Source organism: Phyllopteryx taeniolatus, chromosome 21, assembly GCF_024500385.1.
Source record: "Phyllopteryx taeniolatus isolate TA_2022b chromosome 21, UOR_Ptae_1.2, whole genome shotgun sequence".
Taxonomy (NCBI): Eukaryota; Metazoa; Chordata; class Actinopteri; order Syngnathiformes; family Syngnathidae; genus Phyllopteryx; species Phyllopteryx taeniolatus.
This window is the reverse complement of record NC_084522.1, coordinates 4,305,891-4,333,064: the sequence shown is the minus strand read 5'-3', so window position 1 is coordinate 4,333,064 and position 27,174 is coordinate 4,305,891. Positions and strand designations below refer to the sequence as shown.

The following is a 27,174-nucleotide window of genomic DNA, read 5'->3' as shown; positions in this document are numbered from 1 at the left end:
GTGATTGTTTTGTTTACTCTATGTTAACCTCTATTACTGAATACTAACCAGAAAGCAAAATGTTGATACTCAACTAACAATGTGTTAATTGTAAAATCCGCTGAAATCAGTTATGCACAAACAGTTCCTTTCATTTCATTCTTTGTTACGCACCCTTATTGCTGAAGGTTTTCCCATTGTCGAGTGTTTGGACTCTATTATTGAGTACATTTTAACACTAACAGCTTTATATAAGTTGCGCTATTAGTCAAAATATTCACTTAAATCCAATAAATACCATCTTTTCCTACTTTATTAACTATGGGATGCCATAGATTTTTTTTTTTTTTAGCTTTATGAATATAGTTGGACATGTTTTTAAACCATAAACTACACTTAATCAATTTTATGCTTTTTAGACTTTGTAAACTATACATAACAGCTTCTAAATGTTTTTTTAAAAAATGGTTTCCAGCCCATTTAGATTTGCTTTCATTGGACGCTTCTACCAAATGCGATTTAGTTCGATTAAAATGTTAATTGCCTGTTTAACGTTGAAAAAAAAAAAAAAGGCTATTTTGAAATACTTTCGATTTTATTGTGAAACCTGGATTGCACCCCGGAAGTGCGCGCCAATCGTCATTGACAACAACAATAATAATAATGATTCGTTTCCTGTTCAACTCTTTCGAGCCAAATAAGACGAAAACGGCGGCGGGGTCTCCCTCCACGGCCGAACCGAAAACTGCCGTCTCCGGTGACGGTTCATTCGGACATGACATCAGCGACGGTGCGAGACGTTTCCGCATTCCCAAGCTCACGTCGTCGGTGGGTGTCGTGAGCTTTACACTCAAGCGATCATTTACACGGGAACCCCGCCGAGAGCAACGCACCTCCCGCCGGGTGAGTAAGCCCCCCCCTCTCCCACTCGCTGCTCTTTTTCCCAAACTGTCCGTCTTATCCACTTCTTTTCTATCCGTCGTGTTATTTACAAGTGATTTGATTTGTATAGCGCCCGTTCTCTCGACGTGTCACAACAGGTTGACACGTACAAGATGAACGTGCCCAGACACCGCACGCAAATATTTGAATTATCACACTTTTAATCCTGTGGGTTTTTTTCCCCCCCCTTTGAATGGCATAAAGAGTGCCAATGTTCCATTTTGTCACAATGGCTGCTTGTTCATCAGCCATGGACTCCCCAAAAATACACATTTTCATGACTTGTCTTATGTCAGTTGATGGCAAACAAGGTCCATCTTGGGTTAACTTCAAAAAATCCAAAAATAAAACAAAGTGTTAAACGAAAAAAATAATATTAAAACTGCAGGTGGTGATGAAGGGGCTCTCACTCCCCCCTTTTTCGCAGCGTATCATAGAAAGCGTCATCCAAAATGTCTGCTTCGAAACAAAATGGACTTTCTGTTCAATTTCAAGGAATGGGTCCTTGAGACTTTAGTTTTTTTTTCCTCCCCATGTTCTGTCACGGTAGAGGAATTTCACGCCAATCGGCGAACCCCCGTCTTTTTCATTGAGAATTCCCCAAATCCATCAAAATGTCTGCGCCAAACCAAAATGGACGACTGACTTCCTGTTGTATTTCAAACATGGGTACTTGAGACTTTTTTTTGCGCGTCCTGTTCTGATAGACATAGCCAGCCAATTTCGCGTTTTAAACCGAAACCATGCCTGTTGTTTTTTCCCCCCCAACTTTCCAGGGGGCGCTACTGAGTGACTTTCGATGGGCCGACCCCTAAGATACAGTTCGTACATTTTCACCAGGATACACGCGATTGCATAAAATCGGTGCATGTTGAGGACCTTGGAAAGAGTTAAGATGATCATGTTTAGCAACGCAAAATTCCGTAAAAAAAAAAGAAGATTCAACACCGCGCTAATGACGATTTGGAAGGACAGTGAAAATGACAGCCGGCTCAAAATACTTTTGACGGGTTCGCAGCTGGAGTGCCGAATGCCAATGCAGGAGGCCGCCCGCTGTGGTCAACTGGGTGGCATTATTCTGCTCAGTGCGACACTTAGCATAAAAACAGCAGTTAATCAACAACCGATTCCCTTACAATCGACAAAATACTAAATAATAATCATACAAATTTTTGTAATCTTGAGTTTTTCCAGCCAGAATGACACCTTTGTACTGTGTCGCAGCACCTGGGTTGTAAATTTCCTGATTTTCCGGAACGTGTCGTCACGTACTTGTCGGAGAAGGAGTTGATGCAATAAAAGTGAAGTAATTACGTGACTAACACTTCAGAGGAAATGACATTGGCGCATGCGTGTGCCATTCTCTGGAGATTGGCCACTCCTTAATTGACTGGATTTCAAACAGGAGAACATGCCAGATTGGGAGGGTGTGGGGGGGGGGCATGCTTATGCTCATGCTTAACACAATATTACAAAACTGAAGTGAAGGTAAAGGGACAGTCACGGTCATTGGAAAGCACACTAATATTGGTTCGGCGCTGTCATTCTGAGTTAAACTAACATCCTGTCTGTTTTTTGTTTGTTTAGTTTTTTTCCTGTGCAAATTACATGCTGCCCAAATACAGTTCACCTTGGATGGTTTAACTGTAGACGCGTGCCGCAACCAGGGAAGTGTGACACGGAAAGTGGAAGTTGAACACAACCAAAGTGCTTATACTTTTAAGGCGGGTTAAACTAAATGTTAGCTTACTTATCGTAGCCTGCCGTCCTTTTCATCAAAATTTGACTCAGCAATTTGTTCAATGATATGAAATTAAATATATATATATATTAACCAGGGATGGGTGTAAGCACTCTGAATGGAATGTTCTGAAATCCAAATTTATTGGAAACTTAAAGAGAGCATCCAGAATCACGAGGTACTTGATTGCAGATGCTTTTGATTCAAGTTTTACCCTATTGAACAGGATTTCAAAAGTGAATTCCCTTTGGTAATATCCAAAATTCAGAAATGTTTCTGTTCAGGAATGCAAGTTAATACATTTGTAGTTTGAATCACGAAACAATAATAATTTTGCATTACTATTTTTTTGTTCTTAAACAATACATGTAAAAACACATGGATAACAATAATAATGATACTTTAGCTTTAAAAAGTATTTTGGTAATTACCATTGCTGTTTATTTAGGGTAGCTGTGTCTTAAACCTATTGGATGCTGGTCATTGATCAGGTGCAGACGTGGTGGATGATCATGCACCACTTGTGGTTAAATATAAATTAACCGAGCACGGACAAGAAGAAGAAAGAACCTGTGTGAAGTGAGTCGGCATGGCCGTGTTCAAGCCAGAGAACGTGGATGACTTCTACGAGATCGGGGAAGTATTGGGAAGGTAGGCACGAGGACACTGATTTAATTTAAAAATTATGTTTAAACTAAACACCTGGGGCCCTTGAATATAACCTTGTGGGATTCCTGAAGCATGCGTCTCTACCTCAAGCTTGTTTTTTCTCTGGGACGCCTCTCCTATTACGCAGCGGCCATTTCGGTGAAGTCCGTCGGGTCCGCGAGTTGGCAACGGGTACGTACTGGGCGGGCAAGTTCATGAAGCTGCGCAAGAACTCGTGCAGCCGACTGGGGCTGGAGCGGAGCCGCGTAGAGGAGGAGGTGGAGGTGATCCAGGCCCTGCACCACCCCAACATCGTTGCCCTCAAAGATGTCTTCGAGAGTCGCTCGGAGGTGGTGCTTATCCTGGAAATGTGAGTTGACCAGATGTTTAGAACGGTACTTGTGAACTGGGATAAAAGTAGTAGCTGTAGACTCATTTTTTTTTTTTTTTAAAGGGTTGATGAAACTGTCACTCACCAACTTCACATTTAAAATAAAAAACTCAAAACTGCTGTGAACCATTTTGTCTGTTTGAAATGTCCTGCACTGTTGGTGGTCTTTGACCTCACCTTGCGCGCCGTCAAAAGTGAAACTGAAAGTATGTTTCTGCTTCTAGCCGGTGTAGTGCACTTTGCCTGTATTGTACGTGTACGTCATTCACCTTTTGCTGCCGAATTCCAGCGTGAGCGGCGGCGAGCTGTTTGACTTCATCGCCGAGAAGGAGATGCTGACGGAGGACGAGGCCATCCAGTTCATGGAGCAGATCTTGGACGGGCTGGGCTTCATGCACAGCAAGAACATCGGCCACTTTGACCTCAAGGTAGCGCGTTTGGATAACAAGCAGCGTATATAACCGGACGTTGACCTCGTTCTCTCCCCTCCAGCCAGAAAACATCATGCTGTCGGACAAAGAGTCGCCGCATCCCAACATCAAACTCATTGACTTTGGCCTCGCGCACCATTTTGTGCCCGGCGAGGTGTACAAGAGCACAAGTGGCACCCCTCAGTACATCGGTGAGCCCCGCTCTTTTTATTTACATATTTTGTGCACTTTTGAGTTGCCAAACTTACAGATACACACCCTTTTTGACTATTTTGTAAGCCTTGTGCAAAATGGTCAGCCCATAGTTTTTTGAATTTTTTTAAATGTTACTTTAATGTATTATCCTTATTATTATATTATTATTCATTATTATATTCAATATTTTTTTTAAAATAACGATTCAATTAAAATGTATTGCACACAAGTTCTACATAAATTGTTCCAAAGAGTTCTAAGCGATTAAAAGCAAATTTATTGTACTTAAAAGTGAAATCCAACTGAACTGTACTTAACAACTATACTGGACTGGATTATAACGGTTTAAACCACTGTAATATTATGTACAGTTTTCACATTTAGATTAGTTATTCATCGTTTACCACTAGAGGGAGCCAGCGTACGACACTTTAAGAATCACTAAACCTGCAGCTATTATGTGTTTGTCTGAATGCTTTCCTTGTTATAGAAATGTAAAATATGATATCTTATTGATATTTTCATTCATAATGATAGTTTTTACATCGGAATTGAAGTCGGTGGTAACATTTTTCGTCCCGTCTTTGTCCGTCCAGCCCCAGAAGTGATCAACGGCGAACCCCTGGGCACGGCGGCAGATATGTGGTGATTATGCCGCGCGCTTCCCGTCCTCGCACTTTGCATGTCCTGCACGCTGCGATTCGTGAAGGGCTTTTCCTCACCTTGACGCTCGCATTCTCTCTGTTGCCTTCAGGAGCATCGGAGTCATTACGTACATACTGTAAGTTGGGAGACGTTTGGCGTGACGTGCGGCGTCAACGAACAGACTGGGTTGTGGTTTTACAGAAATGTCCCTACGCCGTTTTCCTCAGCTTGAGCGGCATGTCGCCGTTCCAGGGCAACACGGACGAAGACACGCTGAGGAACGTCCTGGCCATGGACTACAAGTTTGACCCGCAGTGCTTCAGCACCACCAGCTGCACAGCCAAAGACTTCATCCAGAAACTCCTGCTCAAGAATCCCAGGTGTCTGTAGTCTGCTATTACAGCAAACATTCATCTTCCATGGCTATTTATATATATTTTTCAAACGTGTGTGTTGCAGTGACAGACCGACGGCCGAGCAGTGTCTGCTTCACCCGTGGATCAAGGTTAGTAGCGTCTTCCACGTTGTATTTTTCTCTGTCAAAATGTTTTGTTTTTTTGTGCCGACTCAACTGTTTGTGTTGCAGCCCCTGACGCGCAAACAGAAGGCCAAAAGGAATCGTTCCTCCATCAATATGAAGAACTTCAAGAAGTTCAACGCCAGAAGGAAGTGGAAGGTAATTCCCCCCCCCCCCCCCCCCCAATTATGTGTGTGGCTCTTAATATAGTAAGTTTTTTTTTTTGTATCTCCAGATGTCCTACAACATGGTCTGGATCTGCAACCGTCTGGTCCGCGCAAAACTGTTGTGTAAAGGCAGCTCAGATACACCAGAGGTAAATCAAGACACTGAGCAGTCACTTCATTAGGTACAACCGCAAGCACATCAGTACAAGAGCACTAGTAAAAAAAAAAATAATAAGAATAAAATAAGCGAAGAAGGGCTTGGTTTTCATTTACACAGATTTTTAGCCAAAGATACTAGATACAACCATTATGTGATAATTCATATAAAATGCTCCTCCACTGTATTGCGTTTAATTTTTCACCCCCGACCCATATTGCAGATTTTTTAATACGCATTCCGAACATTTTCCATACAAATATTACGGAACTATGAACACATCCGGGTTCTTTTTGGCAAGTCTAAATTCAGAGTTGCGCGCCTACAGTGTAGTACCCCGTTGTGCCACAACAGGTGGGGCAGCACTGAGGTCTACGGGAAGACTAAGCAGCGTAATTAACAGCAAGAAAACGAGGTAGAGAAGGTCCCCTGCTAAGCTGTGGTAATAGTTGCTGCTCCTTCTATTGCAGAGACAATGCGAAAGCGACACGGAGGACATGGGTAGCAAACCCGCATCGTTGCTACGGAGACGACTCAGTAGCAGTTCATAAGTGTCGGCCACAGGTGGGCAGCGGCGAGCGGTGAAACAAAGGATGGACTGTTTTTGCTTCACTGTCACTGCGGTTGTAGAATGAAATTGGAACGTGGAATGTTGTTGCTAAAGAAAGTGTTAAGCGTTTAGTCCAACTCCTTGATATCCATCTTATTGTCCATGTACACACTTAATCCTTACTTGTAAGACAATTGAGTGCACTAGCAAAACGACTAGGGCACACTTTTTTCCCCACTACTAGTGCCACTTTTGGGTTTTAATGATATGGAATAAACCCTCGGATGAATTCCTGCTTTAAATTCTGTCCTGTAATGAGAAATACTAGTGGGAAAGGAAAAAAAAAACGCAGAAGGAAAACCTTCCCTTTATTTTTCCATGCATTATATGACCCCTGCCCCCCCAAAAAAGCTCAATGTTGTTGAAATTCCACTTCAAAAACATTCCTACCTCAACTCACCTGTCATTGCAGTAGCATGGCCACCACCACGCAGCCATTTTGTGCAGCACTTCTGAAGAATATTCTGTCATGTAAACATGATCACTCATTTGATCTCATGTATATTATTGTATTGTATCTTTTTTTTTTTTTTTTAGATGTTTTTAGAATTTTGTGGTTATGTCAATTTTCTTTCCATGTAATGCAACCCACTCAAAAAGCATGTTGCAATCTAAAATAAATGTACTGTATTATGTATTATTATTTTTTTAATCACTACAGACTATGGCTTCTTTTTTTTAAGACATATTTTGTGTTGTGTGTTTCCATATTAGCATTTTTATACCCCTATAAGAAATAATAAGGGACCGAATCTTTGCTTTATTAACTGTCCAGGCTATGCTTTCCATCACTTTTTCCCTTTTAGCTACATGCTAATTTTGTGTTAGCATTTGAATCTTAATGAAATGGTGAGCTAAAGCAACTCCCACCTTGATGTAGCAAAAATGTTAGCATGCAGCCACTCGTATAATGGATACATGCAATTTTTGGCGTCTGATTTAATTTAACTGTATGTAAAATAAAGTCAAGCTAATTATGCTATGCTGTCAGCTACATGCTACATTTACTTCTAAGTTCAATACAGTTGAATTTACTTGTTTGTTTTTAAGCATTTCTTTGGGTACAGTTTTATTTGAGGTTTATGTGCTATACATTGGAACTTAACTTTCTTTTAATTATTATTTCCCTATATTTTAGCACTGTGTTAATGTTCTAACAGTGCATAATGGGTTACAAGAATATTAAATATACTTTCAGGACTACAATCCTCTTGTCTTTTGTTTTTGATGAATACTTAGGCCTACTGAGCTAATGATTTTTTTTTTTACGTGGTACTTGGTGTAAAAAGTTTGAGAACTACTGGTCTAGATCATTGAAGGACTGCTGGGACCACATTTATTCCCGTTGTTTTTCCATGTTTTAAAATATTAGCACAAGCATGAAAAGCAAGACCTTCCTCATGTTTTTAATATCGTTACAAAGAATTACAAAGAAAAGGTTTGACCGGCACCGAAACTGTTGGGTGGGATTTTGCAAAAAAAGTGGAAAAGTGCTAGAAACGACGTGTGGTGGAGGAAGAGGAGGAGGGGAGTGGGGCTTCCTGGGTGTTTAGCTAGAAAACACACACACACACACACAAAAGATTTGTCCAGAAGTGTGCAACGCTAAAAATGTCAATGTAATGTTTGTCTTACATGGAGGTCATGTCGTTGAGCGCGTGGTCTAGTTCCTCGCTGATGGCTTTGTACTTGAGCTTCTGCGCGTACAGCTCGTCTGGAACGCAACGTTAGCAACATGAGCAATTCGGGCTGCTTTTGGTCGACTGCAGATGGGGGAGGGCCAAGGCTTTCGTTTTTGTCTAAGCATTATTTATGGGCAGGCGATGTTTTAAGGAACGTTTTAAAATGTCATAGTGTTGGGGGGGGGGGAAAAAAAAAAAAGTTAACCTCTAATAAAACAAAGTAAAACTACCAACCCTATAAATACTGCTCATTTATCCTGATTTTTTCTATACATAAAAAGACTGTGACAATTAAATATTTTACATAAAGTACTTTTTTTAAACAAAATATGTAATTAATTTATATGTAATATATGTAATTACAAAATTAAAACTAAATTGATTTATTACATTATTTTTATATATTAATATATAAAATATGAAAAACCACAAAATATATTTCATGTAAAATACTTTAACAATAAGTATAATACATAAAATATTTAATATTTACAAACATTTGTTTTTAAATTTGCAAAAAATGAACATAAAATAATTACTTTTTAAAATATATTTTTCTACAAAAGCAAAATGTATAAAAATAAATATTACACTATGTACATATATATATGTAGATATTTAAAACAAATAGAACAATAATTGCTTCATACATTTAAGAAATATGGTTATATGAAATACAAACAATGATGTATAATACAAATTATGTAACATGAATATTATAGATTTTTTGTATTATATTTTCTATATTTTAAAGTAAAACGTATTTAAAATACATTGTAGATTTTTTTTTTAACAAAAACTAAATAATTGTATCATTACATAGATTTTGTTATTATATAATTTAATATTAAATTATAAAAATAAAATAATCAGCTAATAATCACTTTGTAAAATACATGATGTAGAACATAACTAAACGTGAATACGTTTTCATATAAATAAAAAAAAAAAAAAATCTTTGTTTTTTTTTTTTACCTTCCAGATCATCAATCGTCTTCTCCAACTTGGCCACAGACCTTTCAGCAAACTCAGCTCTGGTCTCAGCCTAAACAACACAAACATTACGTATTAATATTTCCATCTATCGAAGGCATTTATAGTATGTAAAAAAAAAAAAATTATTAAAAGATCCTCTCTCGCCTCTTTCAGCTTGTCTGTCAGGATCTTGATCTCCTCCTCGTATTTGTCCTCCTTCTGGGAGTACTGTGTGGACAAATTGACTCAAATGAGCGTGTGAAATTCGGGATTTGTTGAAATACCGCATAAACTGTTGACGCTGTGAGTTTTCAGGTTTACCTTCTCCGCCTGAGCCTCTAGGGACTTCAGGTTGTTGGTGACGTTCTTCAGTTCCTCTTCCAGCTCGGCGCATTTACTGGAGTGCAGTAGAAAAAACAACTACCGTTTTCTTTTCTATTACTGAGAAGATATGAAAGTAGCGAGGCAGTTAGCTAACTGATTACCTACCATGCTAGCTAGCTAACCAAATACAAGCTAACTAAGTAGGTAGGTTGTAGTAAACAAATTAACTAAGTGGGTAGGTAGCAGACTAAGTAAGTAGGTTGGTCACTAACTTGCTACGTAGGAAGCTAAGTAGATAGGTAGGTAGCAACCTTTGTAGCTAGGTGGCTACGTGACGAGATAGCTGGCTCAATAAGAAAAGACAAAATGATGATAATGTAAACTCCAACTGGACGAGGAGGTGAGTATGAATGAAAAGCAAATGCGCAATGAGACACTCACGCTTCAGCCAGCTCTGCTCGCTCCTCCGTGCGCTCCAGCTCGCCTTCCACGATCACCAGCTTACGAGCCACCTGCACCATCGCGACACCCGCGCCGTTACCGACTCGCCTCCTCACGGCAAGTCCACAACACGACGAGCGACTCACCTCCTCGTACTTGCGGTCCGAGTCCTCCGCGATGTGCTTGGCCTCCTTCAGCTGGATCTCCTGGAGCTCCATCTTCTCCTCGTCCTTCAGGGCCCTGTTCTCGATCACCTTCATGCCTCTGCGCGCACGCAAACGTGTATAGCGAGTGAACCCCACTCAAGTTGACTTAATGCCGTTGGTGTAAATTCTACTGCTAATATTTGTTTGCATATACAGTACGTGATGTCACTTCAGGTTTGTGCTAGTGTGTTATTTAGGCTAGTACGCCAGCTAATGCAATTGCTGGTTTGTTCGTGTTGAGTAATTTAACCAGCGACTACTGTCCTTTATGTAACATGGGTTCGGGATTGCGTACACGCTAGATGCACGGTGCCGGCCGGACCATTACCTCTCGCTCTCGTCGGCCGCCTTCTCGGCCTCCTCCAGCTTCTGCAGAGCGGTGGCCAGCCTCTCCTGAGCTCGGTCCAACTCTTCCTCCACCAGCTGGATGCGCCTGTTCAGGGAGGCCACCTCCGCCTCAGCCTGCGCGCGCGCACGCACGCACAAATTGTACAGGCTGAGTCACACAAAACGGCGCACCGAAGCTTGGAAGTGGGACAATTTCACAGTTTTCGTGGAAAATAGCTGCAATTTATCACTTATATATTCAAATAAATAGATACAATATAAACAATCCAATTTATTTTCTGGAAATAAAATGCATAAAATACATATTACATTATTTTATATATTATACATAACTTTATACTTTATCGTATATATAAGAATGACCAAATAAAATAGATATTTAGATAAATACATAAACATACCTGTGTGTGTGTGTGTGTATACACACACAAACACACACACATCTCACATTTAAAAAAAAATTGCTGCATATATATTTTTGGGAAATATACACAATTTAAATATTTCTACAATACATTAAATTGAATACATTACACCTTTATTACCTTAATACTAATTAAAAAGCTAAAATATAAAATTGTATACCAAAACAAACTAATTTGCTAGATAGAATGTTTTACAAAATAAAACATGCTCTTATACATTATATTTTTTCAAAACAATAATATATTTGATATAAAATATAAACCTAATCATTTATTTTACAAAAATAATCACAAAATTATATTAGAAGTGATCTTTTGATTCCAATACAGAATAATACTATAGTACAAAAGTCTACACACCCTTGCTGAAATGCCAGGTTTTTGTCATATAAATGGCATCTAAAATGCCTCTGATCATCCCCAAACTTCAGATGTAGTTCTTCTAGTAGGCTTTTCATGGCCTCGACTTTGCTTGAGTTACTAATGTATAGTTACAATTACAGTTACCTAGTTACCGTTAGCACGAGGTACTGAGTTATAGTTAGTTACGCTTTCTTGGTTACAAACTGAGACTGTGTTCGGAATTAACCAATCAGATTCAAACACACGTTAAATGGGAGTCAGGACACACACCTGCAACCACTCAAAGTGCCTCTGAAGAATAGAATCAAGTTCCGATGTTCTAGTATGCTTTTAAATGATTTAGCTTGGTCACATTTTTTATTTTGGTCTCATTTTTTTTCTGACATCTGGACAGGGGTGTGTAGACTTTTGATCTCCACTGTATCCGAACGTGGATGGAGGCGCACTGTAGGCTCATTGAGCATTCGACGCTATCAGGTAGCGCTCGCACGGGCTCGCGTGGGATGCGCCTAAAAAGGAGCGGGGGCATTGTTAAGCTACGAGTCGAGGTTTAGCGGCTGACATCATGGCCCAGGCAGGGGCTCTGAATCCCCTCGACAGCTGTGTGTGTGTGTGTGTGTGTGTGTGTGTGTGCGTGTGTGTGTGCGTGTTGGGGGCAGGGGGTGGGGTGGGGTCTCCATCCAGAGCATGAGGAGAATGGAATGCACAGTGTGGCTTGATGAGGCTTGATTTACACTGGCAGCTTTTATCAGGCGATATGACCATATTAAAAAAGCTTCGCTTAGCTTTCATTGGGTGAAAAACAAATAAGTGTTTTTGTGTGCGCGCGCGCGCGCGTCACTCACGTCAGCGGCCTTCTTGTCAGCCACCTCCAGCTTCTCTTGAGCATCCTTCAGCGCCTCCGAGTATTTGTCCAGCTCGTCCTCCGTCCCCTTCAGCTTCTTCTGCATCTGCAGGAGCTCGTCCTCGTGCTGCGGGGGAGAAAACATCACGCGGCCATATTTGTAGCTTTCAGCGCATTCGCGGCAGCCAAACATTTCAGCGCATTCGCGGCGCACCTGTTTGCTTCTGTCCTCGGCCGCTTTCTTGTCGGCTTCCGCCTGCTCGGCCTGGTCCAGAGCGTTCTCCTTGTCCAGCTTGAGCATGAGCATCTTCTTCTTGATGGCCTCCATTTTGGATTAGTCGGTTTACTTTTTAGGGACGACGACGAGATGAGAAGGACGGACGGACAGAAGGACAGGACGACGGATGCCCAAGCTTGGCGACGGGGCTGAGACACCAAACTCTGACCAAGATGGAGGGCGGACCTTTATACGGGGGGAAGACGAGGAGGGGACGTTCCCACTCCGGGATCATCCCAATGGCCGCACCCACCGTCTGGACACACCCTGACTTACACCATCCTGGTCTTTTCATTTAATTGTTTGTTTTCTTTATTTCACTATGTCCTCACAATTTGTCCCACTAATTTAATTAAATGAAACATTTATATTGAATTTAAAAAGTGATTTAATTCAATGTATTTATTTTAGTTTTAACTATTTTTTTTATTTAGATAATTGTTTTTCGAAGTTGATCTAATTTTCTATTCGATTCTAAACTTTCCGCACCCTTTTATTAAAATTTTGAGTTACTTTTCAGTTAAATTTGTCCTTGCCCTCGAAGCATCCTGCTCTAATTTAATTTTAATTTGCGTTACATATTTTTACACTTTTGTAGGACATTCAGCTCTTCAAGTAATTTTTTTAAAATGCACTTATACATTTATATATATATATATCTTCTTTTAATTTTAATTTTTAATTAATTTATTTTGTGTATATATTTTTTATTTAATTCAAATAAATTTAAGAATATTAAATAATTTAGTATAACATCTTGATTTAAATCCCCATTAAATATTTTCTCAATTTTTATTTAAATTTGTCAGACAGCATTTGTATTTCTTTTTTTTTTTTTTTTTTAGATCGGCTACACTGCTGCAGAATTCCGTTCTTTAAATTAGGTTAATTTGAATGTTAATTAAATTATTTTTTAATTTGTCCACACTTTTTTAAATTGTTTTATTTATTTTACGTACATATACACACGCACCCATACATATACATACTTTGTCTTATTTAAATACAGTATTTTAACTTAAAAAAAAAAAAAAAATCTTAATTTTAAAATCAAATTTCATTTCAAAAAAGTTCAATTTTCCATTCGATCCATCCAACCATTATCTGTACCGCTTATCCTCACACGGGCGTGCCGGAGCCTATCCCACTTCAGTTGAATTGAATCCAAATTTTATTTAGAATGTTTTCATTTAAATCCATTTTTTTTCAATTTGTCATTTGTCCTTTTCATTTCATTTGAATTTAAATTTGCCCATGCACGAATTATGCATTTTTCATCCTGAAGTCTTCAACCCACCATCTGAGTTTCCACCTTGTTCTTATAGGAATAAGAAAAGGTTCGTGTGTGCGTACTTAATCCTGAGTAATGCTACTAGTTTAGCATGTTGACTCACAGCTGTTGGCGCCGTCAAGTGCCCACAAGTCTGCTCTAATCTCGTGTGACACTCGGTGAGTTTTTCACCGCTGCCACACAAACTGTCACGCTGCAGCCGCGCCACGGCAACAACATGTCCGACACCAGTCGACAAACTTCGGACAGATAGCGTGCGCGCGTCCGTGTGCGTGCCCAGAAGTGACTTCACTTCCTGCTCGTCTTTAATAACGAACATTTAATCCTCATTCTGAGTAAAGAGTCAAATACATATATATTTTTTACATGTTAACCAACACTCAGACCTTGTACAACACTGTGGGATGCCATTATTTAAATGTAACTTTTTAATATAATGAAAAAATGTTTTAGTTTAATTGAAGTCTTTTCATGGAATGTACACTGTGGATATAAAAAGACTACACACCCCTGTTCAAATGCCAGGTTTTTGTGACATACAGTAAAAAAAAAAAAAAAAAAAAAGACAAAGATACAGTAAATAATTTCAAAACCTTTTTCACCATTAATGTGACCTATAACCTGTACAAAACTTTGTAATTAAAAAAGAAAAACTGAAATAATGTGGTTGCATAAGTGTGCACACCCTATTATATTTGGAGATGTGGCCATATTAAGAATGAGTCAATCACATTCAAACTCGTGTTAAATCGGAGTTAGCACACACCTGCTAAAACACCTCTTATCAACCCCAAATAAAGTTCTAGTAGGCTTTTCCTGACATTTATTTGCTTTCTAGCAGAAGCTTGAAAGTTTTGTGCTCACACTGACTGCTATTATTATCTATTATCTATTTATTCATCTTAGACATATTCTCAGTTTTTTTTTGTTTACATTTTCAAATGAATGAATCAATCATCAACTCAATCTTCCAGCATAATTTCATGTAATTATTTAAATCTAATGTAATTATTTTAAATTACACAATTAAAGATTAAAGAATAATGCATTCGTAATAGTAATAAATCACAGTAAAATATCCCTTGTGTTTCTTTACCGTCGCGTGAATAACCTAGCGCAGAAGTGTTGGCGGCCAATTTGCATATGAAAAATGTCGCATATCAAAAATGTGACGCGCGTCGTCCAGTGGGGCCTAAATAGGAAGGACACGCAAAAAAAACCAAACAAACAAACAACAACAAAAACGTAGTTAAAATGCGTTGTGAACGAGGTGTCCGCCGTGCCTGCGACGCGGCGAGAGAGAACGCGAGAAAACGAGAGATGTGGAAGACGACGCCGCACACAAAAGAGACGCTGGCTGGACATTCCTGCCTTGTAACTGTAGTCCATCACCTGGCCTGCACTGACTATAATTGGGGGTCTCCTGGGTAGAGGGGGTACAGTGGCAACGACAAGCGTATATATGGACTTATGGGGGGGGGGGGGGTAACAAGGGGGGGCTATGACTATGTCAGTTATTCCCCTCTGTGGGCCCCAGTTGAGTTATTAATAAACATCTTTTGGCTGACATTGTCTGCAGGATTAGGATGAGCGACTCTGCATATGCGTGCGTGCGTGCGTGCGTGTGTGTTTCTATGTCTCTGCGGCATGAACTTTGACATCCCACTTTGGTTGTCGGGTAATTTTTCTGTAAGGGCATTTTGGTTGGTTTGTGTGTGGGCGGACTTTTTGCTAGAATGAAAATCATCCCTTTTTATATAAGAATGACCAACATTGAAATACAGTCACATAGTAGGCCCAAGTGTCAATCAAAAACGTGGTTTCATTACGAAAAAAGCCTATTTAATATTATCGTAAGACACTGTAACATTATGCACAGTCTGAACATTAACACTGCGCTAAATATAGAATAATCAAAAAAACTGTACTCCATGATTCAATTCAAATGTATCGCACATGAACGTTAAATAATACATTTAACCGAAATAAATTTGGAAAACAAACAGTTCTAAAACATGAAATGCAAATGTACTGTACTTCAGTTAAATACAACTAAACTGTACTTAATATACTGTACTAGATTAAAAATATATATATATTATGCACAGTTTTAACATTTAATTTGATTAATAGAATAAGAAAATCACTTTATTTTAGCCATTTTTAGGAAAAAAATGAAATTAATAATGCCTTTAGCATTTAAATAATTTTCTTGTCAATCATATTTATTTTCTATTGTTTAAATATTTCTAAATTAGTTTAAAATATTTTTTAACAGTGTGTACATTTATAACTTAAAATCTAAAATATCAATAGTAAAATTGAATAATATACAGACTGTATAGAAAAAGTGTAATTTTGGAAATGTACTATAAAAGGAAAAAAATAAACGATTGAATGAATTAAAATTTTAATGTACAGAATATACTGTACACATGTATACTTGAAATCGTTATATTGGCATTTGTCAAATGAATCATTTATAAATAAAAAATATGAAAATGTAATATGAAAACTTTATTGATGAGGAAACAACACATTCCATATTAATGTAGCAATATATGAATATTACACCGCGTCATACTGAGAGCGGTTTCCGAGTTTATTTCATTCTTCTGTGTTTACAATCCATATGACAAAAAGCTAGCATAGTCTTTCAGGTTATACAGTATACAAATACAGTATGAGTTTAACATCATCATATCACAATCGTTCATCGTTTTGTATCCGGAAACGGGGCCTTGTAACAAATATTAACGATGGAAAAGTGTGACAGCAGAGCAGAAAATGCATTGGCAAAGTACAATCAGAGCGCTTTTCAGTAAGAAGATTGTCAAAACTGTCTTGAAAGGAAAAGCGGAATTTTTGGAATCTATTGTGCACTGAATGACGACGCGCGTAGAATCATGCAACACAACATGAAGAAGACGGTCACAACTGCTCAGAGAGCTGCAGTAATACTTGTCCTTTTTAATAGAGGATAAAGAATATACGCCTGTGAATATTGTTATGTGATTGAAAACCGTTGCTTAAAGGGTTATAACGCCCCGACATTGACGCTAGTTTTGCTAGCCCACCTATGGCGCTTTGTATTGTGCGTTAGCATTAAGCTAGCAGACTTTCGTATGAAAGTAATGTGGTTCAGTTAAATTCACATGTAATTCTTTGTTTTGTTTTCTAGAAAAGTTCACTGCGACTGTGGAGCGCGAGTTGTAACTCCCCCCCCCCCCAAAAAAAAATAATCAAATCAAAAATCGGCCACATGATGGCTCGTCTCGTAAAACGTGTAAGTCAAGTCACTTGTCAGTCGAGGTACCGCTGCACTAAATACTTTAAAATTCCCCTGAAGGTGTTACATTAATGTGATTAAGTTCGGATTTTAAGCCAATAACAACACAAAAAGATCAGAATTCTTGTTGAACAGAAGCAAATCCGTGTAGTAGTGTTAGTCATTTGAATTTTTTTTTTTTTTCCAGTAAGTATATTATGCAAATGACACACACACACACACACACACACGCGCCTTCAAGAGGTAAAGCAAAGCAGCTAAATAAGTAATTCATTCAAGATCCCACATGACGGCATCGTGGCTTTTCTATGGTAGTGTGTGAGGGTCACTTAGCTTGTTAGCGGAAGCTCAGATCTCCTCTGGAATCTCTTGGAAATCTGTAGTGGAGGCAAAAGTGCAATCATTAAGCAACAGGAACGAGTGGAGTTATTTAGAGTTTCTCTAAAAATGTATCACGACAGCGTTAGTAAATAAACTTCCAGTGATGAATATATGCACTGGTCCCAAAATACTGAACTCTACAACTAATTAGCGTGATGTCTAACCTCTGGAGCTTTCAGATGCCTCTTCTTCTTCATCGTTGTCATCATCATCCGACGTCATGTTCACCTCCTCGTCGCTGCGTCCCTGAGAAGCGTTTGATTGGTCGACCTGGTTGTCCCACTGGGAAGCTGCGCTCAGGCCTTCTCTTGCAGACTGGACGCATGTAAAATTAGAGCGTAATACAAAATGTTTATAAAATATTTTTAATAGAATACAATATTTTTCTAATGGAATGTTTTTTTTTGGTGCAAAAGTAATTAGTAATAATTCAATTACAAATAAAATTACAAAATGACAACGAATTACTATTTCATGATTAACAATAAATATTTTAAATACACTTCATTTTTGATTTCATTTTATTAGGTAATTATAATAAAAAAATGATATATAAAATTAAATCAACACATTCAACATTGTGTCCTTTATTTTATTAAATTATTGGTCAAAATTAATTATCAGAAAAATGTATTTTATTGTTAAAGCAAACTGTTTTACATCAGCATTTTAACTATTTTTATTTTAACAAATAATTGATTGAGTATAGTTAAATTAATTGAAAAGTAAACCAAAACGACAAGAACGTATTATTTATTATTAAAATCAAACATTTTACAAACACTTTCTAAGGGCTTCACTTTATTTTATGAAATAATTGTTTCATTATAAATACATTGTAATATTTCAAAACAAGAATTCATGACTTAAAATGTATTGTTTTACATCTTCTTACTTGAGCGGGCGGCTCGGCGCGCTCCTGCGACGCCGAGCCCTCGCCGCAGACCTTCATGTGTCGAACTTGCTTCTCCAGCTTGGCCCGGGCCTTCTCGCTGTCCTTGAAGCGAGTCTCGGTGTCGCGCAGCCTGAGCAGCTCCTCCTGCAGCAGGCTGTGCTGCCGCTGCAGCAGGGCCAGCTCGCCGATGGTGGAGCCGGCGGCGGCCTCGCGGTTCTGCCGCCAGGAACCCGCCGACGCCGGCGACGCCGCATCCTCCTGCTGCAGCAGTAGCTCCAGGATGGAGTCTTGCTTGATGACGGCAGCCTGAAGGGAACACGCGCGGTGGGTCAAAGTCGAGGAGTTTTTCAAGGTAGGACTATTTTTTTTTGTCTTGAGTTGAGAGCAAAGATTTGAGTTAGGAGCGAACTTCACAGCAAGTAGCAGCTTGGAAGACAGTCAACAATTCAACAGTTCTGCCATCAACAGCTAATATGACTGCAGCTTACTGAGCTGTTGCGACCGTCTTCTTCATGTATTTATTATGTGTGTGCTTTCCTGCCCCCTGGTGGCAAAGGCGCGCACACCCGAGGGAGCAGCGCATTTATCATGATGCGTAAACTGTTTAAATCTTTACATTCTATTTAATGATTCTACTAAATTCTGTTTTTATGAAGTGTAATACTCCATAGCACCATTTTTCTTTTTTTATTAGAAAATGTCACAAATTATTTTATTGGTGTTTTATGGGGGCTGGAACGGATTAATGGCATTTCTATTCATTTCAAAGGCTAATGATTTGAGATAACAGTGTTTCAAGTCACGAGCGTGATCACGGAAGATAAAATAATGATTATAATGTATTTTATCATGAAAAGGCAATTGTCATGTATTAAGAGGAAGTTGCACACTGTGAAGATAGTCGTTACCATGTATTAAAAGAAAGTAGCCGCTGATTGTGACGTTGTATTATGGGGAAATGGTTCCTCTCATTGTAATTATAGTTGCACCGTCAATTAAAAGGAAGTGGTAGATCTTATCGCCAAGAAACAATAATTGTATGTATTTATACTGTAGATGTGGAATCACGTATTTAAAGGACAAGGTGCAAGCGGTTGCTATATTGAGCAACTCACCTGGAGTGCATGGAGGTAGACACTAAGATTCATCAGTCTCTGACAGACCTCCTGTCAAAACACGCACACCCAAACAAAAGAACATATTGAGCGTGTACCTAATATAGCGGCGTGAGTGAATGGATATTCAATTTAAGCTGACCTTTGCCGCTGGCAGCTCTTGAGCTCCATTGATGAGAAAATCCTGATCACCTGCATGGAGGAAAAAAAAAAACCACTGCATTAATAATCAACACTGCAAAAAAATCGAATCAAATCAAATGTAATTACTGGAGTCCATCATGTCCATGTGGTTGTGATGGCACAGGAGAGGGACGTCCACGCTGGAGCCCAGCAGGAGTTCGTTCAGTCGGTCCACTGTGGAGAAACATCGCTAATCACACGAGCGCCACCGCTGGGCATAGGAATGGTTTTTCTTTTTACCCTCGGCCGTGGCATCCAGCAGGAACTTCTCCGCCCGCGGCGCTTGGGGCGTGTTGGCCCTGAACAGGTAGCGCGTGACGGGGGGCTCCAGGTCCTCCTGGCAACTGGTCACCTGGGCCAGCTCGCAGAACAGGGTCACCCGCTCCTGAAGGAGCTCCAGCATTTCCCGGTCTTTCTGCTGGAGGTCCGCTGCGACCGTGGAACAATCAACCGACCCATGAATGTGCTGGATTGATTGATTGGTTGGTTGGCTTATTTATGTTTCGACTGACCTTTGAGTCTCCTCAGATGAGCCTTGTGCTCTGTCTCTATGAGGGGGAACTCCTCACGTGATGGACACCTGAGCACAAACAGCAAACAAAGACGAATAAACCAACATCGTATGCTATTTACCCATGTGTGGTGGTCAACATCCAATCTATCCCCGCACTTGCTGACGGTGTGCTGGATTTGCCGTATCCACGCGTTCTTGGCCTCCCTGGAGGCGGCGTGCACCTCGTACATCTCCGGTGGCGAGCAGTCGCTGATGAGGAACATGCCTCGCTCCTGGTTGGCAATGTCTCTCACGATGAGGTTCTGCAGGGACAGCACAGGAGGCTTGTCCTGGAGACAAACAAGTGTTATCGGTTTATATTTGCGTTCGATAATCAACCCTAATCATGTCTTTGTGGATCTTACCAGGCATGGGAAGATGTACCTCTGGTCCTTCTCTTGAAGAAACACCAGGATGTCTGTCATCAGCAAGACCTGCACATCTACACAAAAAAACAGACTTTTTGACTTTTCAGATTTATTGCGATACTTCTATTTTGATGGGATTCCTGATTTTTGTTATTTTCATTAGTGTGTTGTGAGGTGACTTTGGCTGTCCGTGCTTGTCTGGGCGGGTGACTAGTTTTGCTTCATTTTTGTTGCATTTAGTGACAATTAACAACATTAAAAGGGAACAATGGAACAGTTCAAGTTACTTGCCGTTATGTCCAACAGAGAAAGAAAAAAAGTGCTTTGACCTGAGAGCAAGTGCACTGAGATCTAGTGACTCTGCAGCGCCTCCCTAGATTGTTTTTCACAAGAGCAAAAGGCCAAAAAAACACAGGCCAGTACCAAGATGGTTGCGGAGGGTACGAATGATCCCCTCAAAGCCCACTCGCATCGGGTTCTAAAGCAGGCCGCTTCGTTTTGAGGGCGCACTTCGAAGGGTGAGAAGACGTGAGACTTTGCAAAGCCTTGCGTCCAACTGTATGCGTGTAAATATAGATCGAGTTAATGAGTGAGAGCCAGCGAAGTGCAACTGTCTTGTTTTTAAAGCTGCAGTGTCGGCATAACAAGTGCAGCGGCGAGGAGAAGCTAACAACAATAATACAACAACAACAATAAGGAATAAAGTAAAGGTAGTCACCGAAAATCTGTTTTTTTGTACCTTTGAGTCGGGATCCGGGGGTTTTCCACAGCAGCGTTCCCGCATAAACCAGTCTGCGGCGGAGCAGTTCGGCAGGCCGGAAAAGTCCGCCGTCCCTCACCCGGGTCTCGGCCCGCTGGTCCAGCTTGGCCTGGATCTCCTGCATTCGCTGCGTCTTCTCTAGCTCCTCCATCTGCCGTACAGGAGATGAAATCACTGACGTCACTGCGTGGGACTCTCTCAGAAGTTGGGGTTTAAAAATGTGAGAATACCTGTTGATCTATAGAATTGAGAAGATCTCTGACCATCGACAGAGCCTGGGCTATGGAGGACGCTTCTTCTTCGTCTTCTGCAAGACACACAAAAAAAAGTAATCTTATGTCATTGTGAAACTAATGCGATAACTGCGCTGACGGCGTAATGGCAATGTGTGGCAACTCACCACTGTTGTCCAGGATACGCTGAATGAGGACGGGATACTTGGATATGCGCTGAGTCACCAACAAAATGCATTCCTGAACGCCATGGCAACGCAGCCAGGGTCCTCGACTCACACGCTGCATACGCACACACCCAACCTCACTATCCAATCACATTCACTGGATTTTCTTATGTTCTTTTATCGCTTCTCACCCGAATGAAGCACTGGAACCTCTTGTCTCTGGCCAGCAGCGACTTGTACAACTTGACCGCCTTCATGTGGCCACTGCAGAACTCGGCGTAGGTCTTCTGCATGTCGTCCGCACTCTGGCCGGAGAACTGGAAACGCAGGAAGACAAAAAAAATAATAATACGGTGACTATACGGTGACGAGTATTCTGCAGAAGACGCGAGCTATTCATGGTGATGGGAGGCGGAGGTTTACGCAAAGGCAGAGGCTTTAAGTTGCATAACATTATTAAAGAAGAACTGCAGGTTATGTAAAACAAAAGCTTTTGGAACGTAACCGCTGACATGCGACACAGGGCCTTCCTGCTCCACGACAGGATCACGCGGGGGCGGTGGAAGAGCGAGTGTAGGAGCGATAAGAGAGCGACAGCACATGTGAAGGCACAGTACGTGCGTGCGAGACTTTTAGTTTGATCACACTTCCTAAATCCAGTTAATATCCTTACATTTCTTCTATTACGCTTTTATGACTACCATATACTGCTACTTTTATTTATTAAAAGATTTTTTTAGGACTAGAACGGATTAATTGCCCTCACATTCATTTTAATGGGGAAATATGTTTTGAGATAAGAGCATGGTCATGGAACAAAAGAAAGCGATCACTACGACCGGAATCCACTTTTACGGCTTGGTAAAAGTGCGCGTCACCCACCTGCTCCAGCAGTATGTCGCCAAGGCGGTGTATGGTGAAGTTGCAGCCGGACTCGGGCTGCAGGCTGGCGTTGCGGCGCAGCAGCAGCTGCACCAGGAAGTGCGAGTGGATGCAGATCAGCTGGTCCAGGCAGGGGAACAGGGCGTGCAGGGTGCTCGGGTCCAGCTGCAGCTCCTCCAGCAGGCCCTGCCGGAACACCCGCTCCATGATGCGCAGCGTGCGCATGTGGTGCACCTCGGTCTGGATCAACTCTTGAGTGGAGACATAAAAGAGTTGCTTTGCTGTTTATTTATTTACTCAACCGCAGATGGGGGGTGGGAGGGGGGTGAGCGGTCTTCACCATAAATGACATCCTGCCTCTTGATGACGTTTTTGCCATGCGCGTGCAGGTAATCCGTGTCCACGGCCATGCTCCACGAGTCCGCCTTGAAGTCCTCGCCCTCCAGCTCCATCTCCTCCAGAATTGAAGTGTAGTAGTAGTCCCCTTTAACGAGACCATCAACTTTAAAAGGGTTCATGGGTGGGCCTCACAGTCCAAGTCGACCATGTGTACCGTCGTCGTTGAGGGACTCCACCGACATGGTCCTGTTCCTGAAGCTGAGGGAGTCTGTGGACTGGGACAGGATCCGCCGCAGGCCCAGAGGAGAGTCGTCGTTCAGGTTCCTGCAGGAGAAATATTCGTCCAAGTATTATTTTTTTTTAGGTGGTGTAAAAAAAAAAGTGACTGATTTATTGTATTCATCTTTAATTTTTTTTTTTTTTTTTTTTACCTCATCCACAAATAACTTTGTCAACCTGTCTGTTTAAAACATCAAATGTATGGCCGACAACTTGCTCACCCTGCTATATTGTTAGTGGAGACACTTTTAGACAGCGTGAGGCCGGAGCGTCCTCGGCGAGATCCGAGAAGGGAATGCCGGAGGCTTTCGGAAGGGTAGATCGCCGACGTGGGACGCTCGCGCATCGCCGGATCTGTACGGAGAAGACGAGCGTTTTAAAAAGTAGTAATAACAATTCAACAGTTAGGATTGAGAGTGGCAAAAAAGCATCTCACTTCTCGTGCGCAGTGTGACATTCTGCAAAGACGAGTTATTGCGCATTAGGGCTGTCTTCTGCTGCTGCGGACGACAAATATGGAGATCTCAATTATAACCTCACATTCTGGCAAAAAAGACTTTATTTTAAAATAGTTTCAACATTAAATACATTATCGTTCCCAAATTGTTGTTATAAATGACCAAATGGCGTCTTACCCGCTGTTTGACTTTGGCGCAGTTTGGCAAAGAGTCTCTGCAGCGGTTGTGGATGGTCACGTTGCATGCTGGGAAACAACAATGTGAACAACACGTAAGTCAATCGTCAGTTCAAAAAGCACACGTTCTGCTTGTACCGATTGCTTTGGACTCATTTTCTGTTTTCGAAATATCTTTCCCTTTGCTTGGTCCCAATAGCCCCGCCCAGCTACTTTGCTATCAGCGAATCAGCTGCTCACCCACCCAGCTGTGTCCCTTTCACAAAATTAAAGACTTAAAATATGCACGTCAAATATTTTAAAATGTGCATGTAAATTATTTTAGATTTGTTTATTTCATTAAAAATAAAACATTTTTAAAAATAATCACTCATTTTGTAAAGTGTATAATTCACCAGTTATTTCATAAAATGTTTAATGCAAATGTAAAAAAATATATATATTTTAATATTATTATTTACAAGAAATCCATAAAGAAAATATTTGATTGGAAAACAAATTTGAAAAATGAATAAATACATTTTGATTAACCAATTTTATGAAACGAAATGGCAAAATTAAGACAATAAATCAGTAGTTCTTGAAAGCACCACCTAAAAAAAATAAAAATAAAAAAATAAACTTTGCTCTCCAAGTACCACCGTAACGTAATGAGCAACAGTGAAATAGTCGCACAGTGGGCCTAAGTGTTCATCAAAAAAATATCGCAATTATTATTCTAAGCCACTGTAACATTGCTATTTTTTTTTACATTTGCACTGCGCTTAAATAATGATCCCAAAAACTGTATTGCACGTAAAAGTTAAATAAAATTGTACCTAAATATGTATCTCTCTATTTTGAAACAAAATAGAGGGCATCTATTTAGGACAGATTTTGTACTCTGCGTGACTTACTGGGACAGCAGAGCGCCTCCTTGGCCGTGATGCTCTTGTTGCACGCCGAGCACAGCGTGGTTCCCGACACTGTGGTGAAGGAGGTGAAAAGGTGGCCATTGTTGTAGCGGGCCTCCCTCTCGCGGGCCGCCTTCTCTCGCTCCCTCATGCGCTCTCGCTCTTTATTCTTGGGAAGAGGGGGGGAAAAAAAAAAAAAAAAAAGACTCAGGTGGGAATTATGTGAACCCAAATGCATCATGACAATTACAGCATTCGCCACGTCTGCACAGTTAATATATTGGTTAATAGTCTGTTTACTCTCGAGGGGGCTTTCCTATGATTATGCATGCGTTTCTATTAGTTTGTTTCCTCAGTTCAGATGAGGGGGAAGGCAGATGTTTGGATCTCATGATGGTCACACTGCAAAAAGCAGAAGTCATAGTTTAGCAGCCTGCAAGCAGATTTCGAGGCAAACAAATCACCTTAAAGCGACAGTCGCTAAATAAAATAAACGTAACTGACCTCTGTAGCAACTTTTTTTGGTGACATTTTAGTTTGGTGGAGTGCTTGGAAATGTTTCAAAAGTAATTGACGTGCCTCCGCTTGATAAAAGTTTGGGAAAGACAGTTCTAGGATACCTGCTTGTGATTGGCTGCTGTATACCAAAAAGGCCAAACTTCCTCTTCCAAGTTCAGGCATGGGTCATGGTTCATGCGTACCGTCATAATAGACACGTCCACCCTAAATTTTGCCAATTGGTGGAATTGGTGTCGCACCAACTTTTGGGGTGGCGAATCCTCAAATTGATTGTTTGATGCCATGCTCCGCCCACATTCATGTGTAGGCTAAAATCGTTCGGAATTTAGCTCCGCCCGTTTGCCTGGGATACCTGCTTGTGATTGGGGCTCATCGGATGAGCACATAAATGTCAAACAGACGAAAAATTTAAATAGGTACACGCAAATTAGGAATATACAAATTCAAATATTACCTAAAAAATATTATAAAATAGCATAGACTAATGCAAATTCAGCCACAATGAATGGCAACATGGATTCATCCACATTTGTCAGCATTGTTGACTGACATCTGGTTAGTGACACAAAAATAACGTGCGTTCTGCCAACTTCTATCTTTATCTTCAGTGCTGTGCATACATCGCGGACTGCTTTTTTTCCTCCCTGCTGCTTTCAAACGTGCCCAGCTGCAGTTTGCATTCACGTGCTGTGGCTGACCGGCTGCTTTTATTCCACAGAGAATTACATTTTGCCTCTTGTCGTATGTTTCTCAAGTTCCAAGTGGAGTTCTTGTAGGCTGCAATGCCGACATTTTAAGCAGACACAAGACGACTGGAGAGTGAGGCAGGCGTGCTCACCACAACACTGTGCTGCCAAGTGGAACATTATGGAAACTTTCCATTGAAAGGTCAGCTAAAAAAAATTGAAAATATTCACACTTTATAATATACGAACACAATAAATGTGACCAAAAAAAAATCCCAATTTCACAAATGTCTGGTTCCTATGCCATCATCAGTTTTCCTCTTCGCCATTCTTCTCTTATGTGGTGAAATCCCGCAAAAAATAGATTTATGGACTTAATCACAAAGAAACGTTTTGACCGTAATTCCTTCAAATTCCCACGGAACGTTTCCCATTTTCCCAGGAATTTTAGAACACAGGGAATTAAAAATGTGCATGTGTGTGTAGGCGTAATGATAAGCGAAATTAGCATCCCCACCTCGAAGGTTAGATGGTGCCGGATGGAAAACAATGCAAATAAATAAATAAACCGAACAATTTCCAAGCACGGATTTCTCTCCATCACAATCCAAATTCCTCACACCTGCACCGACACATTTTGAGAACCTTTTTGAGGCTCTGGAGATTTGCACACACAGCAGCGATATCACACATACACGCCCGCACACGCACGGCCATTTCTATGGCAACGACTATCCGGCAAGAGCGGGCACACCGTGTGCCAGCAAACACACACATAAGCGCACACACAGACCCGAGCGTACTCAGAGCAGTACGACTAGAGAGACATGATAGGTGCAGGCCTTGCATGAGCGTGTGTCACCATCAGGAAACCGCGGTGGCACCCAAGAAAAAGGGGAAGTAAGACCGACACAGAAAAAAATCACGCAGTTGGTATTCATATCAAATAAAGTCGACTTTTGTTTTTGTTTTTTTTTAAACACTTGTGTGTTCGTGATTGTAACTCACCCTCAGGTTGATCTCCCTCATCCTCTCTTGCCGCAGTTTGGACAGGCTGGCCACTCGGGACATGTTGTATCTTCTCCCAAAAACTGAAATAAAAAAATAAATTAAAATATCCACTGTTAATGTTGAGTTTTTTTTTTTTTTTTTTTTATAAATTCGACGGCCGCCGAATTATTTAAAAAAATACAAATTTTTTTTTTTTTTTTAAAGTTCAAATATTCCTTCCGTACTGGCCAACTGCGATGTGCCTCTGCTTCCAGTGAAGTGTCTGTTCCTGTGAGAAATCTGACTTGAATCATCATCACCGCCGCCCCCACACTCGCGCGCTCAACACACGCACACGCCGAGCGTGCGCTCAGCTATCTCAATGCCTCATGGACTATTATTTGCTCCT

The 27,174-nt window shown here is 40.6% G+C and overlaps 3 protein-coding genes across 10 annotated transcripts; 1 reads left to right on the top strand and 2 right to left on the bottom strand.

The window, feature by feature from the left end:
- The first annotated feature begins 649 nt into the window (after positions 1-649).
- Positions 650-7,629, top strand: si:dkey-240h12.4 (death-associated protein kinase 2). 4 transcript variants are annotated; one of them, XM_061760732.1, is made up of 12 exons: positions 650-882; positions 3,154-3,313; positions 3,459-3,680; positions 3,991-4,129; positions 4,194-4,323; positions 4,924-4,972; positions 5,082-5,108; positions 5,200-5,352; positions 5,432-5,477; positions 5,559-5,648; positions 5,725-5,805; positions 6,284-7,629. In XM_061760732.1, the coding sequence occupies exons 2-12, from the start codon at positions 3,252-3,254 to the stop codon at positions 6,362-6,364; spliced, it is 1,080 nt and encodes a 359-aa protein (XP_061616716.1). In that variant the 5' UTR covers positions 650-882; positions 3,154-3,251; the 3' UTR covers positions 6,365-7,629. The 4 variants fall into 4 exon arrangements, with proteins under 4 accessions (XP_061616716.1, XP_061616718.1, XP_061616717.1 ...); XM_061760734.1 differs by having other exon boundaries at positions 3,111-3,313; XM_061760733.1 differs by having other exon boundaries at positions 2,509-3,313.
- A 184-nt stretch (positions 7,630-7,813) lies between these two features.
- On the bottom strand, positions 7,814-12,489 carry LOC133471296 (tropomyosin alpha-3 chain). Of its 2 annotated transcripts, XM_061760745.1 has the most exons (10): positions 12,246-12,485; positions 12,033-12,158; positions 10,380-10,513; positions 9,992-10,109; positions 9,846-9,916; positions 9,402-9,477; positions 9,246-9,308; positions 9,081-9,150; positions 8,059-8,137; positions 7,814-7,976 (listed from the first exon to the last, which is right to left on the bottom strand). In XM_061760745.1, the coding sequence occupies exons 1-10, from the start codon at positions 12,357-12,359 to the stop codon at positions 7,973-7,975; spliced, it is 855 nt and encodes a 284-aa protein (XP_061616729.1). In that variant the 5' UTR covers positions 12,360-12,485; the 3' UTR covers positions 7,814-7,972. The 2 variants fall into 2 exon arrangements, with proteins under 2 accessions (XP_061616729.1, XP_061616728.1); XM_061760744.1 differs by having other exon boundaries at positions 12,033-12,489.
- Positions 12,490-16,101: 3,612 nt separating this feature from the next.
- Positions 16,102-27,094, bottom strand: arhgef1a (Rho guanine nucleotide exchange factor (GEF) 1a). Of its 4 annotated transcripts, XM_061760609.1 has the most exons (23): positions 27,011-27,085; positions 26,784-26,866; positions 24,574-24,739; positions 23,679-23,746; positions 23,480-23,543; positions 23,265-23,397; positions 22,979-23,088; positions 22,766-22,909; positions 22,426-22,676; positions 21,735-21,860; positions 21,544-21,658; positions 21,374-21,450; positions 21,123-21,294; positions 20,381-20,457; positions 20,133-20,305; positions 19,975-20,042; positions 19,703-19,891; positions 19,550-19,636; positions 19,422-19,471; positions 19,280-19,330; positions 18,165-18,470; positions 17,434-17,584; positions 16,102-17,265 (listed from the first exon to the last, which is right to left on the bottom strand). In XM_061760609.1, exons 2-23 carry the CDS (start codon positions 26,844-26,846, stop codon positions 17,237-17,239), a joined length of 2,670 nt encoding a protein of 889 aa, XP_061616593.1. In that variant the 5' UTR covers positions 26,847-26,866; positions 27,011-27,085; the 3' UTR covers positions 16,102-17,236. The 4 variants fall into 4 exon arrangements, with proteins under 4 accessions (XP_061616593.1, XP_061616592.1, XP_061616591.1 ...); XM_061760608.1 differs by having other exon boundaries at positions 18,155-18,470; positions 19,975-20,305; positions 27,011-27,094; XM_061760607.1 differs by having other exon boundaries at positions 19,975-20,305; positions 27,011-27,088.
- Positions 27,095-27,174: the final 80 nt, after the last annotated feature.

Bases quoted from the DNA above. Each gene is read 5' to 3' on its own strand.
- arhgef1a (XM_061760607.1), bottom strand. From the start codon at position 26,846: ATGTCCCGAGTGGCCAGCCTGTCCAAACTGCGGCAAGAGAGGATGAGG. The intron at 24,740-26,783 runs GTGAGTTACAAT...CCTCTTCCCAAG, and splicing joins TGAGGGAGATCAACCTGAGG to AATAAAGAGCGAGAGCGCAT. The intron at 18,471-19,279 runs GTGAGTTGCTCA...TGTTCCCTTCAG, and splicing joins TCTACCTCCATGCACTCCAG to GCTGCCGTCATCAAGCAAGA.
- LOC133471296 (XM_061760744.1), bottom strand. From the start codon at position 12,359: ATGGAGGCCATCAAGAAGAAGATGCTCATGCTCAAGCTGGACAAGGAG. The intron at 10,514-12,032 runs GTGAGTGACGCG...GCGCGCGCGCAG, and splicing joins CTGACAAGAAGGCCGCTGAC to GCTGAGGCGGAGGTGGCCTC. The intron at 9,478-9,845 runs GTGAGTGTCTCA...ACTGCACTCCAG, and splicing joins CGAGCAGAGCTGGCTGAAGC to TAAATGCGCCGAGCTGGAAG.
- si:dkey-240h12.4 (XM_061760732.1), top strand. From the start codon at position 3,252: ATGGCCGTGTTCAAGCCAGAGAACGTGGATGACTTCTACGAGATCGGG. The intron at 4,324-4,923 runs GTGAGCCCCGCT...TTGTCCGTCCAG, and splicing joins TGGCACCCCTCAGTACATCG to CCCCAGAAGTGATCAACGGC. The intron at 5,806-6,283 runs GTAAATCAAGAC...CTTCTATTGCAG, and splicing joins GCAGCTCAGATACACCAGAG to AGACAATGCGAAAGCGACAC.